General features: G+C 41.3%; 1 protein-coding gene across 8 annotated transcripts in view; it reads right to left on the reverse strand.

Annotated features, from left to right (window-relative positions):
• Window positions 1–13,699, reverse strand: part of SULF1 (sulfatase 1) — a 176,470-nt gene that overhangs the window by 33,654 nt on the left and 129,117 nt on the right. For all 8 annotated transcript variants that reach the window (XM_082721184.1, XM_082721181.1, XM_082721179.1 and 5 more), the window contains 5 exons: window positions 12,478–12,628; window positions 11,318–11,493; window positions 9,652–9,780; window positions 9,326–9,382; window positions 8,477–8,606 (listed from right to left, as the gene is read on the reverse strand). In XM_082721184.1, the coding sequence (XP_082577310.1) occupies window positions 8,477–8,606; window positions 9,326–9,382; window positions 9,652–9,780; window positions 11,318–11,493; window positions 12,478–12,628 (643 nt within the window). The remainder of the gene's footprint in view (window positions 1–8,476; window positions 8,607–9,325; window positions 9,383–9,651; window positions 9,781–11,317; window positions 11,494–12,477; window positions 12,629–13,699) is intronic.

The raw sequence follows: 13,699 nt of genomic DNA on the forward strand, positions 1-13,699 counted from the left end.
GTCTAGGCAGAATTTTTAACGATTTGGTCTATCTGGAATCCAACCTGCATTTCCCCATTAGCCAAATTCCTCGCTAATGTCCTACAGGGCAGAGGTGAAGGGAAGGGGTGTTTCTTTCCTGAAGAGATGAATTTAACCAAACCTGAGATCTGGCACCATCCCGGGTACGGATCACATATCTCACAAATCAAATATGCATGTATATATGGATGTGTACATATACACGCATATACCCGCTTATACTATAGGTATATGTATATGGATGCATACATACACACATGCATATACCCACATATACTATATGCACACATATATTAATGTATACATACATACATGCATATACCTGCATATACTATAGGCATACGTATATGGATGCATACGTACACAAACATATGCCCACATGTACACACACATATACCCACATGTATACATCTATACACATTCTTGTATTAAACAAGAGCTACAGAGAAAAATGCCAACAATTTTCTCTACCGTGGGCCCTTTGAACAAGTCATAGGCCCTATTAATAGAGTCATTAGCGAGCAGCTTTAAAAATCTTAGTGCGAAGGAAGAGAGCTCTCAGGGAATTGCTCTGAAACTCATGCCATGGCAAGGACTTGGCATTGCCTAAGAGCTGCAGCAACCAGATGGGAGCAGGGACTCAGAGGAGGCGACCTCCCAGGGGACGCGGCTCAGCCTCTGGGACGTGCTTTGTTGAACACGCGCCTGCGCCGAGGTACAGATAGCATACTTGCTCCCTCTTATCTACTCTCTGGCAGTTTATCGATGAATCAGTGAACTGCCAGATCCCATCTTCCCTGAACCACTCTCCCCTTCTGTAAATTCCTCTGCCACTTCGTGGGACATCCTCTCGGTTTTTCTCCTGCATCTCTGACTCTACCAATCACTTCATGTACATTCATTCCACAGTGATTTCTGCACGCATTCGGCGAGCGAGGGGCTCAGTTACACTATTGAAATAATTTTGTAAGTTTATATTAGGATTTCATTTTAGCCTTTCCAACCACACTGGAATTTCAAATTAAAGGCAAGGACCGTCTCTCACACTCCTGAATTGTTCCCTGACGTTAGCTCAGCGTCTAACCACTCTGTTTAGTAATCATGTCTTGGTGGCCTTGATTGACTGTATACACTTATGTGTAAATAACACCTGATGAAGAAGAGATGGCCCTTTTGATACAAGGATTAAAGTATGTAACTTGTTTGGTGGAATCAAACCCAATGGAAATGAGACAAATGTCCTTTAAACAATTCCCTTCAACATCACTAATGATGTCAGATACTGGTCTAGAGCACTTTATGTAAGTTTATCCACGTAATCACCACTATAACCTACAGTGCTACCATAACTCATTTAACGGAGTAGGATTTTGTAGTGGTGAATATCACCCATATTCCTCCTGGGGCTTGAGAATGGCATTTTACATCCATATCGATGTGGCTCCGTGGCAGAAGTCTGGACTTTCAAACCTAGAAAAGTCTGGATTCAACTATCAGCTTTCTCACACCACTATGTGTCCTTGAGCAAGTCAGCTATACCATCGAGCTTCATGAGTATTAGAACTCATTCAGGAGCTGGAAGAACTCCGTACTCAGTAGGCACCCAACAAAGGCAGTTATTGTTATTATTATTGCTATTATTTCACAGACTATCTCCCTCTGCACACACAAGTTAAGTTTATTACTTAACCTGGTCTTATGCAAACTTAATGAGAGGTACCATTTTTAATGGAGGCAAGTATTGGTTTAGGGATATGAAGGTAAGTATTGGGTTAGGGATGTGAAGACCTCCATTTTCATTTTGTTTTCCTGCTAACTCTACGGCCTTGAGCAAACTACAGAATCTCTTTGTTCTTCCAGATTCCACATCTAGTAAAATAATACTTGCTTCTCCTGGCCTCAAGGATATGCTATGAGAATAAGTCGTTGAATATTTTTGGAGTTCTGAGAAAATGATGCATTATATAAATCCAGAGCAATACTATTATAATTGACCTTTAACAACGGTTATCCAATCCTTGCGCAAGTTCATGTTTCATGCTTGCAAACTGTATATAATATAATAATTACTATTTAGTGGAGGAGACTGTGGGTTTAAATCACACAGATCTTGGTTTGAACTCAAGACTTGTCACACCTCCAGCTCTGACTTTGGGCAAGTGACTTTCCCATCTGAGCTTTAGTCTCCTTATATTTAAAATGAGCATAAGATCTCTTCTACAGAATAATTTTCAGGTATAAAATGTTCTGTGTAAAGTGCCTAGCATAATATTAGTGGAAGATAGAGCTCTGGTTACTTCCCTTTCCTGAATACCTACCAGATAATTATTATAGTTTCTACACTTTTAATTGCAGATATTTTTCCGATTGATTAAGAATGTTCTATATTCTTATTTATGCCTACTTATTTATGAACAAGAAACCGAAGAATTTGGCTACAGCTTTTTCAAAAGTACACTGCAATGAAAGCTTAATTTTACACACACATACGCACAAACACACGTGGATTAGTTGTCATCATTATATGTCTTATTATGTGGATTTGGTCACAATGCAGGTCAAATCATGTTCTCCAAAATATAACAACCATACAGTAATTTTGGAATAGCCTGGTTAACCTTCAGGCTGGTACCAATCACGTAAAACACAGTTACCTGTCTGTGGACATGCATTTAGAATTTCATCTCAACACTGGGACTATAAAAGTACCATATAAACATCCTCTTCATACTGCTACTTAGCCGAAGCCACTGTCAGATTTTCTCACCGGTCTAAATAGAGTTACTTGTGCTAAGATTTATTTCCTGTCTTCTTTGAAACAGGGTGAGATGGGAGAGGGGAGAAGAAGTGGAAAGGAAAGAGAAACAGAAGAAAATATTTCTTCCTTCAGATTTTCATCTGGGTAATCCTTTGTAAAAGTCAGTAATGAAAGGTCGAAAGTAGTATTGTTCTTACAGTCTGGGGAAAGCACCCCTGGTACACTGATCTTGGCCAACAAGTGATAGCCCGTATTTGTCGAGTGCTTATTATGTACCAGGTACTGGTTTAGATGTTTAATACACTTACCTCTTACAACGTTTACTTCGACCCTCTGAGGCAGGTACTTATTATCATGCCCATTTTCAAGATGAAGAAACTGAAGCAGAGTTAGATTGAGTAACTTGCCCCTGGTCACGTAGCAAGAAAGCAGTGGACCCAGGATGCAATCCCAGTTGATTAGGACCCCAATAAAAAAGAGTGGTAGAATGTGAGGCTTCCCAACAGCCTTGGTGGAGGGAATAGCATTTGGGAAGCAGAGGCAACAGCTTACCCGCTGGCCGCCGCTAACAGGAATGCTCTGTTTACGAGCAGGGAGAAGAGGATCCTGCCCAGAGCGGGCTGTGCTCTGGAGTAGTGGGAAACAAGAGCGTCAATTAAATTGGGTGTGGCCGCATTAGGTAGTTTATAAGTAAAATGGCCTTATGTTTGTCTTTTTTCTGACTCCTTTGGGGCATCATTAAGTATGGTTTGACATTTAAGCCTGTGGTTTGTGTTTTAAAAAATGCACAGAAGTCAAAACATCGAGAGGCACAACTAGTCAGAAATGTCCTTCAGTGCAGGTTGCAGAGGGGAGGAGGTAAGGTTTTGCGGCCGGAGGGCGGTGCTGAGCTCCATGCAGACAAGCGTTCAGCCAGAGGGTGGCACTGGGGCTCAGTCCTTGGGGCCGTCCCTCTGGAATAAGGAGGGCCGTGGGCAAGGGTCTGCGAGCCATGCTGAAATTTTAGTCAGGGCTCAGTGAGTTTCTGGAAACAGGCTGTCAGTTCCTGGCAAACTTGCCAGATCTTACTGGTAACTGCCTTTTATTCCTCCTCTGCAGCTGGTCACAAAAGGTTGAGGATCTGTGGTCAGAGGGATAATTTTGGGATGAGAACATAAATCCTGGAGCTAAACCAGGACATTCGACAAGCCACATTCTAATTTCCCAAGGAGTACCCGCTTGCTTGATCTGGGGTTCTTCCATAATGGTCAACAAATCTTTGATTTCATATTGACAAATAGTAGAAGGGCAAATGAAATTGCCAGGTTGCTGGAATTTAACAACTTGCAAAGGACATGAAATTTTCTTTATCAAAGAGAAAAACAAGCTTTTTTCAAACAACAGAGAATAGATGAAATGTACTCCAAAACTGAAGGCCTCGGGAATTTCTCTTTTATGTAACTCCTATTTAAGGAGTTAATCCCTATACCTAGAAGAGGAAAAATAGAGTAACGTTTTCCCGGCATGAATGATTCTCAGTCCTGGTGGCTCAAAGAAATCACCCAGGAGCTGGAAAACAATCATGGGGTGTCTGGGTCTCATCCACAGAGATTCTGTGTTCCTTTGTCTGGAGGGAAGCTTGAGCATCAGCATTTGTAAAGCTGCTTCTGTGATTCTAATGTGCAGGGCTTGGGATCCACTTCCCTAGAGGCTCTAAGTGGGTCCTAAGCTTGGGGCTTCCACCAGGCAAATGCCATCTATAATTTCAAAGAGAAGAATTACTCTGTTACATTTTTGAAGAGGCAGCATGTTCTGGGGAAGAAAGGATTAAACTGGGAGTGAAGAGTTGCAGGTTCTGACTTTGAATTTGTGGCTTAAGTTTTCTCGACCTAGATGTCCTTATTAGAAAAAGGATACCTTTCAAGTAGGAGATTTCTAAGACTCCTTCCAACTTTAATATTCTGACTCTAGACCTCTGGTTCTTTACTATGTTAACAAATACAGATACCTTGACCTCACCTCTGACTCTGATTGGTTTGGGGGAGGCTATACATTGATATTTCATTTCTTACCTTCTTTCTTTCTTCCTTTCTTTCTTTCTAGAGGGGCGCAGGGAGAGGGGGAGAATCTTAAGCAGCAGCCCCCCCCCCCACGCCGCTGCCCAGTGCGGAGCCCAAGGCGGGGCTCAATCAGACAACCCTGAGATCATGACCTGAGCCAAAACCAAGAGTTGGACCCTTAACTGACTGAGCCACCCAGGTGCCCTTACATCGATATTTTCCAAAGCTGCCCAGGTGATTCTAGGGTGCGGCCAGAATTGAGCATCATTGATGTGTGTTCTTTGTTGAGCTAAAGTCTTTTCAGATAGAAGCTGAGATCTGCATGTGTGTATGTATAGTGTGTCATACATAAATCTGTACATAATGTGCTTGGGGGTGTAATGCCAGCTCAGAGAGTGGTGGGAATTCATACTCAGCCTCATATTAATTCAGGAACACAGAAGTAATGCAAACACATATGTCCATGCCGTCTTAATGAGTCCCTGCTGCTTGCTCTGTTCACGAAGTGGAAGACGTATTGCCAAATGTCTGGGATTCCAGCCCATTTTAATTCCCTTTTGGCTTCACAGGAATGAAAAAGCAGGTAAGATGGTCTGGAACAGAAATAACGCCCAACATTCCCACGTAGCCTTGTAACTCATCTAGCACTTTACATATATGATATCACGGAATCTTTATGAGACTGAGATTAATTTTCTTAACTTTAGGGATAGAAAACCCAAGACTCTTAATCCAGTCCCCAAATACACAGGTAAGAAGTAGCGGATGCCGATATTCTAACCCAAACTTTGTGATGTCCTATTTCTCTTTCCTTCATTTACCTCCTTCGTGCATCCACACTGACCTTGCCAAACAGTCCTTAGGGGATCAGGCAGGGGGGGTATGGTTGCATGGGTGAAATACACCATTTCTTTGGGGGTTGAAGTGAAGAGAATGGGGTTGGTATTGTGGGGTTTTCCTCTCTATCCTGTACAGAGTCAAACCAAAGAGAAGATTGTGTTGTCTTTGAATGGAGCTGGTTAACCTTGGTGAGAGGAAGAGACGCAGACCACGGGCCAGGTGTGCAATCAGTGTCAAGAGAAGAGATTAGATTAGAGTTCATTCTAGCCTTAACTGATGTCTTGACCCAGAGCAAAACAATCTCATTCTTCTGGACTTTTCCTTTTTAAAAGTCACTGATACTGTAACTAAAAAGATAATCTTCAAAGTAACCAGATAGAAAAAGCACGTGTCCCAAAACATAAAGATTCTGTAGAATACAACCGAGCTATCAGGTTTGACCCACAGTTTCTGTAACTGACTTGAAGAGGCTCAAAAATTTCCAGAAGCTCTCAGATTTTTAAGCTCTAATTTGAGCATCACCTATAGAAAGAAAGAAATCGCCATCCGGGGTAGAGTGTAATTCTCTGTTCTAATAATTCAGGCACTTCTAAAAGAAATTGTTGCGAACATTTACGTATATCCATGTGATATAATCTAAATTCAGACTGATTCACATCGAAATAAAGCAGCAGAGGAGAATCTCAGGGAACCAGTCATTAAAGCATTTCATGGGGGTGCAAAACAAGTTTAGAAAACTGTGAAAAAATTAAATGACATTCTTAACACAGCATTTCATAAGAGGGAAGAGTTTGTGCCAACATGCCGTAATCTAGTTGAGACTACATTTGCCCTTTAGGACATGTATTAAAATTCCAGGGCAAGCCATATGGAGAGAGGTTTGCAAAATTGTATACTGAAAGGTAGGCAGTGTACCTTATTCTCAAAAGGGTGTAATGCTTGCCACTCAGAAGGCTAAAATAGTAACAGAATCACCAATTCGTGTGAGATATATTTAACACCAAACATTTCCAACTCCTGAATAAAAGCAAATTAGTCTATTGAGGTTGGCTCATAAAAATCAATTTAGAGCTACAAAACAATTCTGAGGTTTTAGTCATAATAACACTTAGAGCTTCCTTGAGAAGGATCTGAAGATATCATATTAAAATATAATGAATAAGTCTAAGCTTCTCCACTAGACACTTGAAAATTAAGACTTACTAGAATGCCACGAAGGCCTGGTTTTATCCCTTCCTTCATCAACCTCCCTCCCCACCTTTTTCTATTTCAAAGGAATCCCCGAGGACAAAAAGTTATGAGGAAATGCAGAAAGTATGAGGCTCAAGTTGTTTATTGTGAATGTCTATTCAATAAGCTAGATACCATATCACCAGTACAACTGTGATGTCCTACATTTATGAGGTCATTTTAATAATGACTGTGTATCCATTTCGTGTACCTGGTATCCTGAACTGGTATTGGCTAATTGTGTGGCTATCTAGAGGTCAGATAAGTTGAAGAGAAGAAAAGACTCAGAACAGATGTGAACTTCTCTTTGCCTCGTTCATGTAACTGACCTTGGAAGGCGGCAAGTGGCCCGAGTTTTTGAATCCTACAACTCATTTCGATTCCAGCTCTGCACTCACCAGCTGCCCATTTATAAATGGGAACAACAATGCCTACCTCATTGGACGGATATGAGGATTAAACTGAGCTAATACATACTAAACTCCACGTATAGTGCTTTATGTAAGACAAATGCGTAATAACTATTATTTTTCACTTTCCTTCAATTTTGTCTCAATGACTTAGGTAATTCCTCTCTCATCATGATACAGTACTTCTTTTAGCTAGTGTAGATGTCAATCAAGAGTGTTTTAAATAGCATTCATATGTTCTCACTTTCCTTAGAAATAGGCCTGAGTTAATTCATCATATGGTATTTCTTTAGTTCTTATTGATAATAGTTGGTGTTCTGGGTAGTCCTTAATTCTATAGTAATTTTTTTTTAAGATTTGTTTATTTATTTGATAGAGGGGTGGGTAGGGGCAGGAGGATGAGAGAGAAACTCAAGCAGACTCCCTACTGAGTGTGAAGTCTGACACAATCTCACAACCCCAAGACCATAACCTCCCCCAGAATCAAGAGTTGGACACTCAACCCACTGAGATACCTACGCACCCCAATTGTAGTAATATTTGCATTAATAAAAATAATTCATTCTAATGAAATAGTTGATGTCAGAAATTTTGTGAGCAGAAGTAGAAACAATAAGCAAACACAATATGGCTTCTCTTTTCACTTCCCAGTCTTGGTCATGATTCTCTCCTCCTCTGTGGGCTGGATGACATCTGACTTTACTACAGGATGAGAAGACCTGATCATGTCTCTTGGGTGGTTCACCGCCCACGGGCTTAGCATCTACCCCTGGATCTTGACTAAGTAGTTTCTTGACCCTTTTTGATAACCAGTTAACAGGACTCCAAGGGGTGATGGCTACTCCTCAGGTGGAACCAAGTTTCTGATCTTTCTAACCAGACTACCCATTTCACAAGTGTGATATATTGAATTGGTGTTGGCTAGTTGAGTGGATATCTAGTTCTCTCTGAGGGCACCATCTTTTTTTCACTGAAGGGAGCCCAAGCAGTGATGAGGAGGCCCAGGTTAGACCAGTTAGATAATTCTCAGTCCGAGGAGAGCTGTCACAGCGAGCGCTGCATGACCACTATGAAAAACGTATTTATATATAAATGTACATTATTTTATATGTTGAAATTGTTAAAATTAGAAATGAAGAAGCATGTGACCTGTGGTAAAGACAAGTCGTATCACTCACCTGCCCAGGCTGTTCACAGGCTGTCTGGTACCTGGCCTGCTGGCACAATTCTTTGACTCTCTCATATTTGGGCAAGTGATTTGACTGTTGGATATTCTTGCTGGATTCTTCTTTTTTACGTAAAAACTTCCTTTGACAGAAAAGAGGAAGTTTCTGATGTGAGAAATGATCTGATTTACCCACCCACTGTCTTTTCCTTTTCTCTTTTTCTCCCCTGCAGCAAGACTCCTCCATATTCTTCAAATGGCGTGAAATAGATGATAAGACCTTGTCCATAGGAACTCAACATTTGCTGACTCCTTTGTGAAAATTATAAGCCAGGTACTAGGAGGAATCGTTATCTCCCTAAAACATTAATTTCAAAACTTTGGGCATAAGTGTTTAGTTTTAGATTCATGTAAATGCTTTTCTCTCAATATATGTATGAAAAAAAAGGAGAGACAATGAGGATTATGAATCAAAAGGGGAAACCCAGAAGGGACTCTGGAAATGACAGTCTCATATGTGTATTTAAAACTAGGAAAGCACTTATGGAAAGGAAGGAGAAAGGAGAGGGCGAGGCAGGACTCGGGAAGGAAGGGGTGGACTGGTCCGATTCAGAACTGAGGTCGAACGATGCAACAGTCAACGTTTTGGTCCCGTTGTATGAGAACTTATGCTTTACAATTCTGATGCAACAATCATTACTGTGCTAGCCAGTGGAGAATGAGTAGCAAACCATTCAATCTTGTGACCAAGCTTACGAAATCTGCATGCTTAGTAAACTGGAATAAGGGGGAAAAAATACCCAGCAGGGAGAGCTGCCCACTAGGCCTGGTTCCCAGAAGCACCCCAGGAACCAGTAATTACCCTCTTTCCACGAGGAACGTATCACGCCAAATTCTGGCTTTCTTGTTTGTTCGAAACCTGAAAGCAAAATAATAATATTTACTGTTGGTATCTGGACGTTTTTCCACATGCATCTGTGCTCACAGTTTATTTAAAGAAACACCTCTCTCTTCCCGCAGACCGCAACTGCCCCTCCATCAGTATGCTGCTCACAAACAGCCAAGACATTCTCAGCTTGGGGTGATTCTCATGGGCAAGATGTACTTGGCCTTCACTCCTTCCAGCGGCCGGCTGGCTCTGGGGGCTGGGGTGCTTGGGGCTGGCTGAGGGAAAGCGAATGGACACACCTGTTACCTGGCTTTTCCAGATCCAGAAGTTTGAGGACGGACTTGCCGTCCACATCGGGAGGGGTGTCAAGCCCAGCGATGTCCAAGATCGTCGGGGCCAGGTCAATGTTGAGAACGATCTGTGGGACTCTGCAAAGGGACAAGTGGTCACTCCCGGAATTAACGTCTGTGTGGGTGGCATGGAGGGCCACTTTCTCCACACAGATACTTCTCAGCCTTCAACCCTCTTCCCCCTACCTTAGTCTTTCCCACATAAAACTGTTTCACCTAGATCAGACAATTCTCAAAGTGTTTCCAATGACCTGAAGAGATACAATAACGTTCAAAGAAACCCTTTTACTACTATCATCTCCCAGATGTAGCGGCAGAGGAGGCACATGGAGGAGATTCAGAATATCCAGGTGCTGGGCCCCAATGCAGCCACTTCCAGAATCAGGAGCTCTGAGAGAGGCACTGGTGCTGTGCCAAGCTTCTTCTGTGTTAGATCAGGAGTCCAGGCTGGCGAGTGCCTGGATGGCTCAGTGGGTTAAACGTCTGCCTTTAGCTCAGGTTGTGACCTCAGGGTCCTGGGATTGAGCCCCGCATGGGGCTCCTCGCTCAGTGGGGAGTCTGCTTGACCCTCTGCTCCCCTCTTTCTTCATGCTGGCATGCCCCCCTTCAAATAAATTAGTAAATTCTTAAAAGAAGAAGAAGGAGGAGGAAGAGGAGGAGGAGAAGAAAAAGAAAAAGAAGAAGAAAAAGAAAAAGAAAAAGAAGTAGTAGTCCTGGCTGGATGCTCCTTAAGGATCATTCCAGATTTGAAATTCCACTTGGGTTCTTTTCTTTAACTCTTTCCATAACTTGTTTCATGTACGCAATCTTATTTTACACTGAACATTGTGATGTAGATGGCAGGGAACATAAAACCCATTTTGTAACAGGAAAAGAGAAATGTAGAGGGAGGCAGTGACTTGTCTAAGGTAGCAGAGATAGAACGCTAGTCTTTTAGACCCGTTTTTCTTCTAAAAGAAAATCATGCTTTTTAAAAATTTTATTTTCTTTAAAAATTTTTCTTTAGTAATAATTAAAAAAAAAAACTAGAGGCAGGCACTGTTTCCATTTTTTTTTTTTTTAAGATTTTATTTATTTGACAGACAGAGATCACAAGTAGGCAGAGAGGCAGACAGATAGAGAGTGAGAGAAGGAAGCAGGCTCCCTGCTGAGCAGAGAGCCCTATGTGGGACTCGATCCGAGGACCCTGAGATCATGACCTGAGCCAAAGGCAGCGGCTTAACCCACTGAGCCACCCAGGCACCCCCACTGTTTCCATTTTTGTTTCTGTTTTTAAAGACAGTGTATGTCTGATTCAAAGAGAGTACAGGTATGTCCCTAACGATCCCATTCTATGTCTGTGAGCACAGGCCATGAGATGTGGATTTTGGTTCATTTGGCAGAATTAGTCATTGATAGTTAATTTTCCTTTCTCTTTAAATAGCATACTTCAGTTAATTTAACATGTGGCAGGGAAAAAAACCAAGATTTTCATTTTCTAAATGACCAACCTCCCCCTACCTACACCCTTTTCTGTTTTGGGTGAAAAGAAACCAGACCCTGAGATTGATAATCGGATCATCTCAGATCCACATAAGCCATGATAGCCAAATGTTGCAAGCAGAGAAATACGTACACGGATCCTGGTTCTACACTTGGACCACGAATAAAGAAAGGCACACGGATATCAAAGTCGTACGGCATGGATTTCCCCTTGACCAGTCCAAACTGGCCTATATGGTAACCGTGGTCAGCGGTGTAAATGATGTAGGTGTTCTCCAGCTCCCCTGTCTCCACGAGCATATTATACAGCTGAAATACAACGGAGACAAGATGGGCAAGATGACAAGAGTGTCGCCGTGATTCTCCCCGTAAGTCTTCACCATTATTTGTTAAAGGCAAGTGTCATTTCAACAAGGCTGAGAAACATGATGACTATCTACATGTTCCAGTTGCTTACAATCCTGGAGGGAAAATGTCTAATAATAGAGTAATGTAACTTTTTTGAATCTGGCACATTGTTCTTCAAGCTTTTGTGCACCTATTAAAAACAACAACAACAACAACAAAAACCAAACGACAAACTCTTCAAAACAGCTCCTGCCACCTAACTTACAGGTTTTACTTTGAAAATCCACTGTTAAATTTTATCATTACTCTTTACATAGTTATCAAGGATTACGAAGAGGCTGCTTTGGAGCTTGAGCCAACTAAATCCAGCCTCTGGGCATGTTTTGTTTGGCTTCTGTTATTTTTTTAAATTCAGGAAATTTCAAATAAAATGTTTGTATTTCTGGTTTCCTTTGAGCTATCGAAGGGAGCGGGATTCTGGTTTCCTTTGAAAAGTCAAAAGAACTCATGACACTGGATCTATTTTCCTACGCAGGAATAATAAGCTGGAGCTGAGTAGTTGCTCCTTGTTACAGATGTGGGCGTTTAAAGTGCCCCATAGTTCCCGCCATGCCCTATCGCTTTATACAAGACCAGCTTTAGGTATTTACATTATTTGCCTAATTCTTGAAGGTATTTGTGAGTGTAGCTCTTGACTTAGGGTGTTTTGATTTTGTCCTTTCTTTGCTGCTGGCTCCAAAGAACCAAGCCTGGAGAGCTAGTAGAAGGGGTCAAGATAAGGGAGAGAAGATAAAGTCACTCAACACACACATACACATATTCATGCACATGGGCTCTCTCCCTCTCTTGAAAACACCTATGAGATGAAGATGGAATTAGCAAGAATGGATCTACACCAAGGAAGCTGGACCAAAACCTGTCACTGAGGCAAGTTTGTGTACTTACCCTTTCCACAGAATCATCCACCGACATCAAAGTCTGAAGTCTTTTGCGATGTAGAATGTTTGTAAATTCCATATGGATGGGCAGCATGGGTCCCGTGTACTGCATAATCCAGTGCTTATCCATGTTTGGTGCATAGTTATAACTAGGGGTTCTGAAAATACCCAGAAAGCATTCTTACTATATATAATTTTAGTCAGGTAAAGAAAAATCTCAAGTTGAAGGTTGTGAAGTAATCATTTAGGAAAGGTAATTTAGACATTGTTACTTTTGTCTCCCACGGGTCTTCTATGTTTATAAGAAGAGCTCAAAACTTCACTACCCCAAATATCACACATCCCCAAAAGGCATATGAATTCAAATTTATAAAACCTAGACGGGCAGCTAAAAAGGTAATTAGTGCAAGTTCATTTGATTCATTGAATAAAATGTGTAAAAAGACATCAGGATGATCATGTAAGATCTAAAGATAAAATTCTGTAATACACAAGGGGATGTTTTCATGGTGATGTTAACTCTATAAATGTTGTAGTTAATTAGGCTATTAGATATAGTCAGAAAGATGTGGAATAACGTATTTTTTTCCTCTTGATTTTACTGGGCTATTATATTGATTACTTACATATCTAGTCTATGAGTTTTTCTCATTCCTAACCTTATATATAGATACCATTAATTTAATGGGCTGTGCTGGAATTAAAGCCAATCTACTTCTGCAATATACATGCTTATCCGTAAAGCCATTTTTTTATAGACAATTCAATACACGTGCAGACACAATTTTTGTTAACTACAGGGAGGTGGGTCTTATTCCTCTTGAACATGTGGCTTCAAGTCTATATTTAATTTATTGCAGAAATCCAAGTGGTGTCTCATACATTTTATTGGAGACCCACAAAATATGTCGCTTTCTTTTTGAGATCTAACCCAAATCCCTTGACCATTAGATGCTTCTACCTCATCCTCCTGTGCCATCTTTTATATTACAAAACTGGAGAAATAGGGGCGCCTGCGTGGTTCAGGCAGTTAAGCGTCCGACTCTAGATTTAGGCTTAGGTTATGGTCTCAGTGTCCTTTTGCTTGGGATTCTTTCTTCCTCCCACCCACGGACCCACACCCCGCTGTTCCTCTCCCTTCTTGCTCTCTCTCTAAAATAAAAATAAATTTAAAATAAATAAATAAAATCTCAAAAAAACCCCAAAACCCAAAACTGACAAACCCTAGA

This window comes from Mustela nivalis (assembly GCF_964662115.1).
Source record: "Mustela nivalis genome assembly, chromosome: 2".
Lineage (NCBI taxonomy): Eukaryota > Metazoa > Chordata > Mammalia > Carnivora > Mustelidae > Mustela > Mustela nivalis.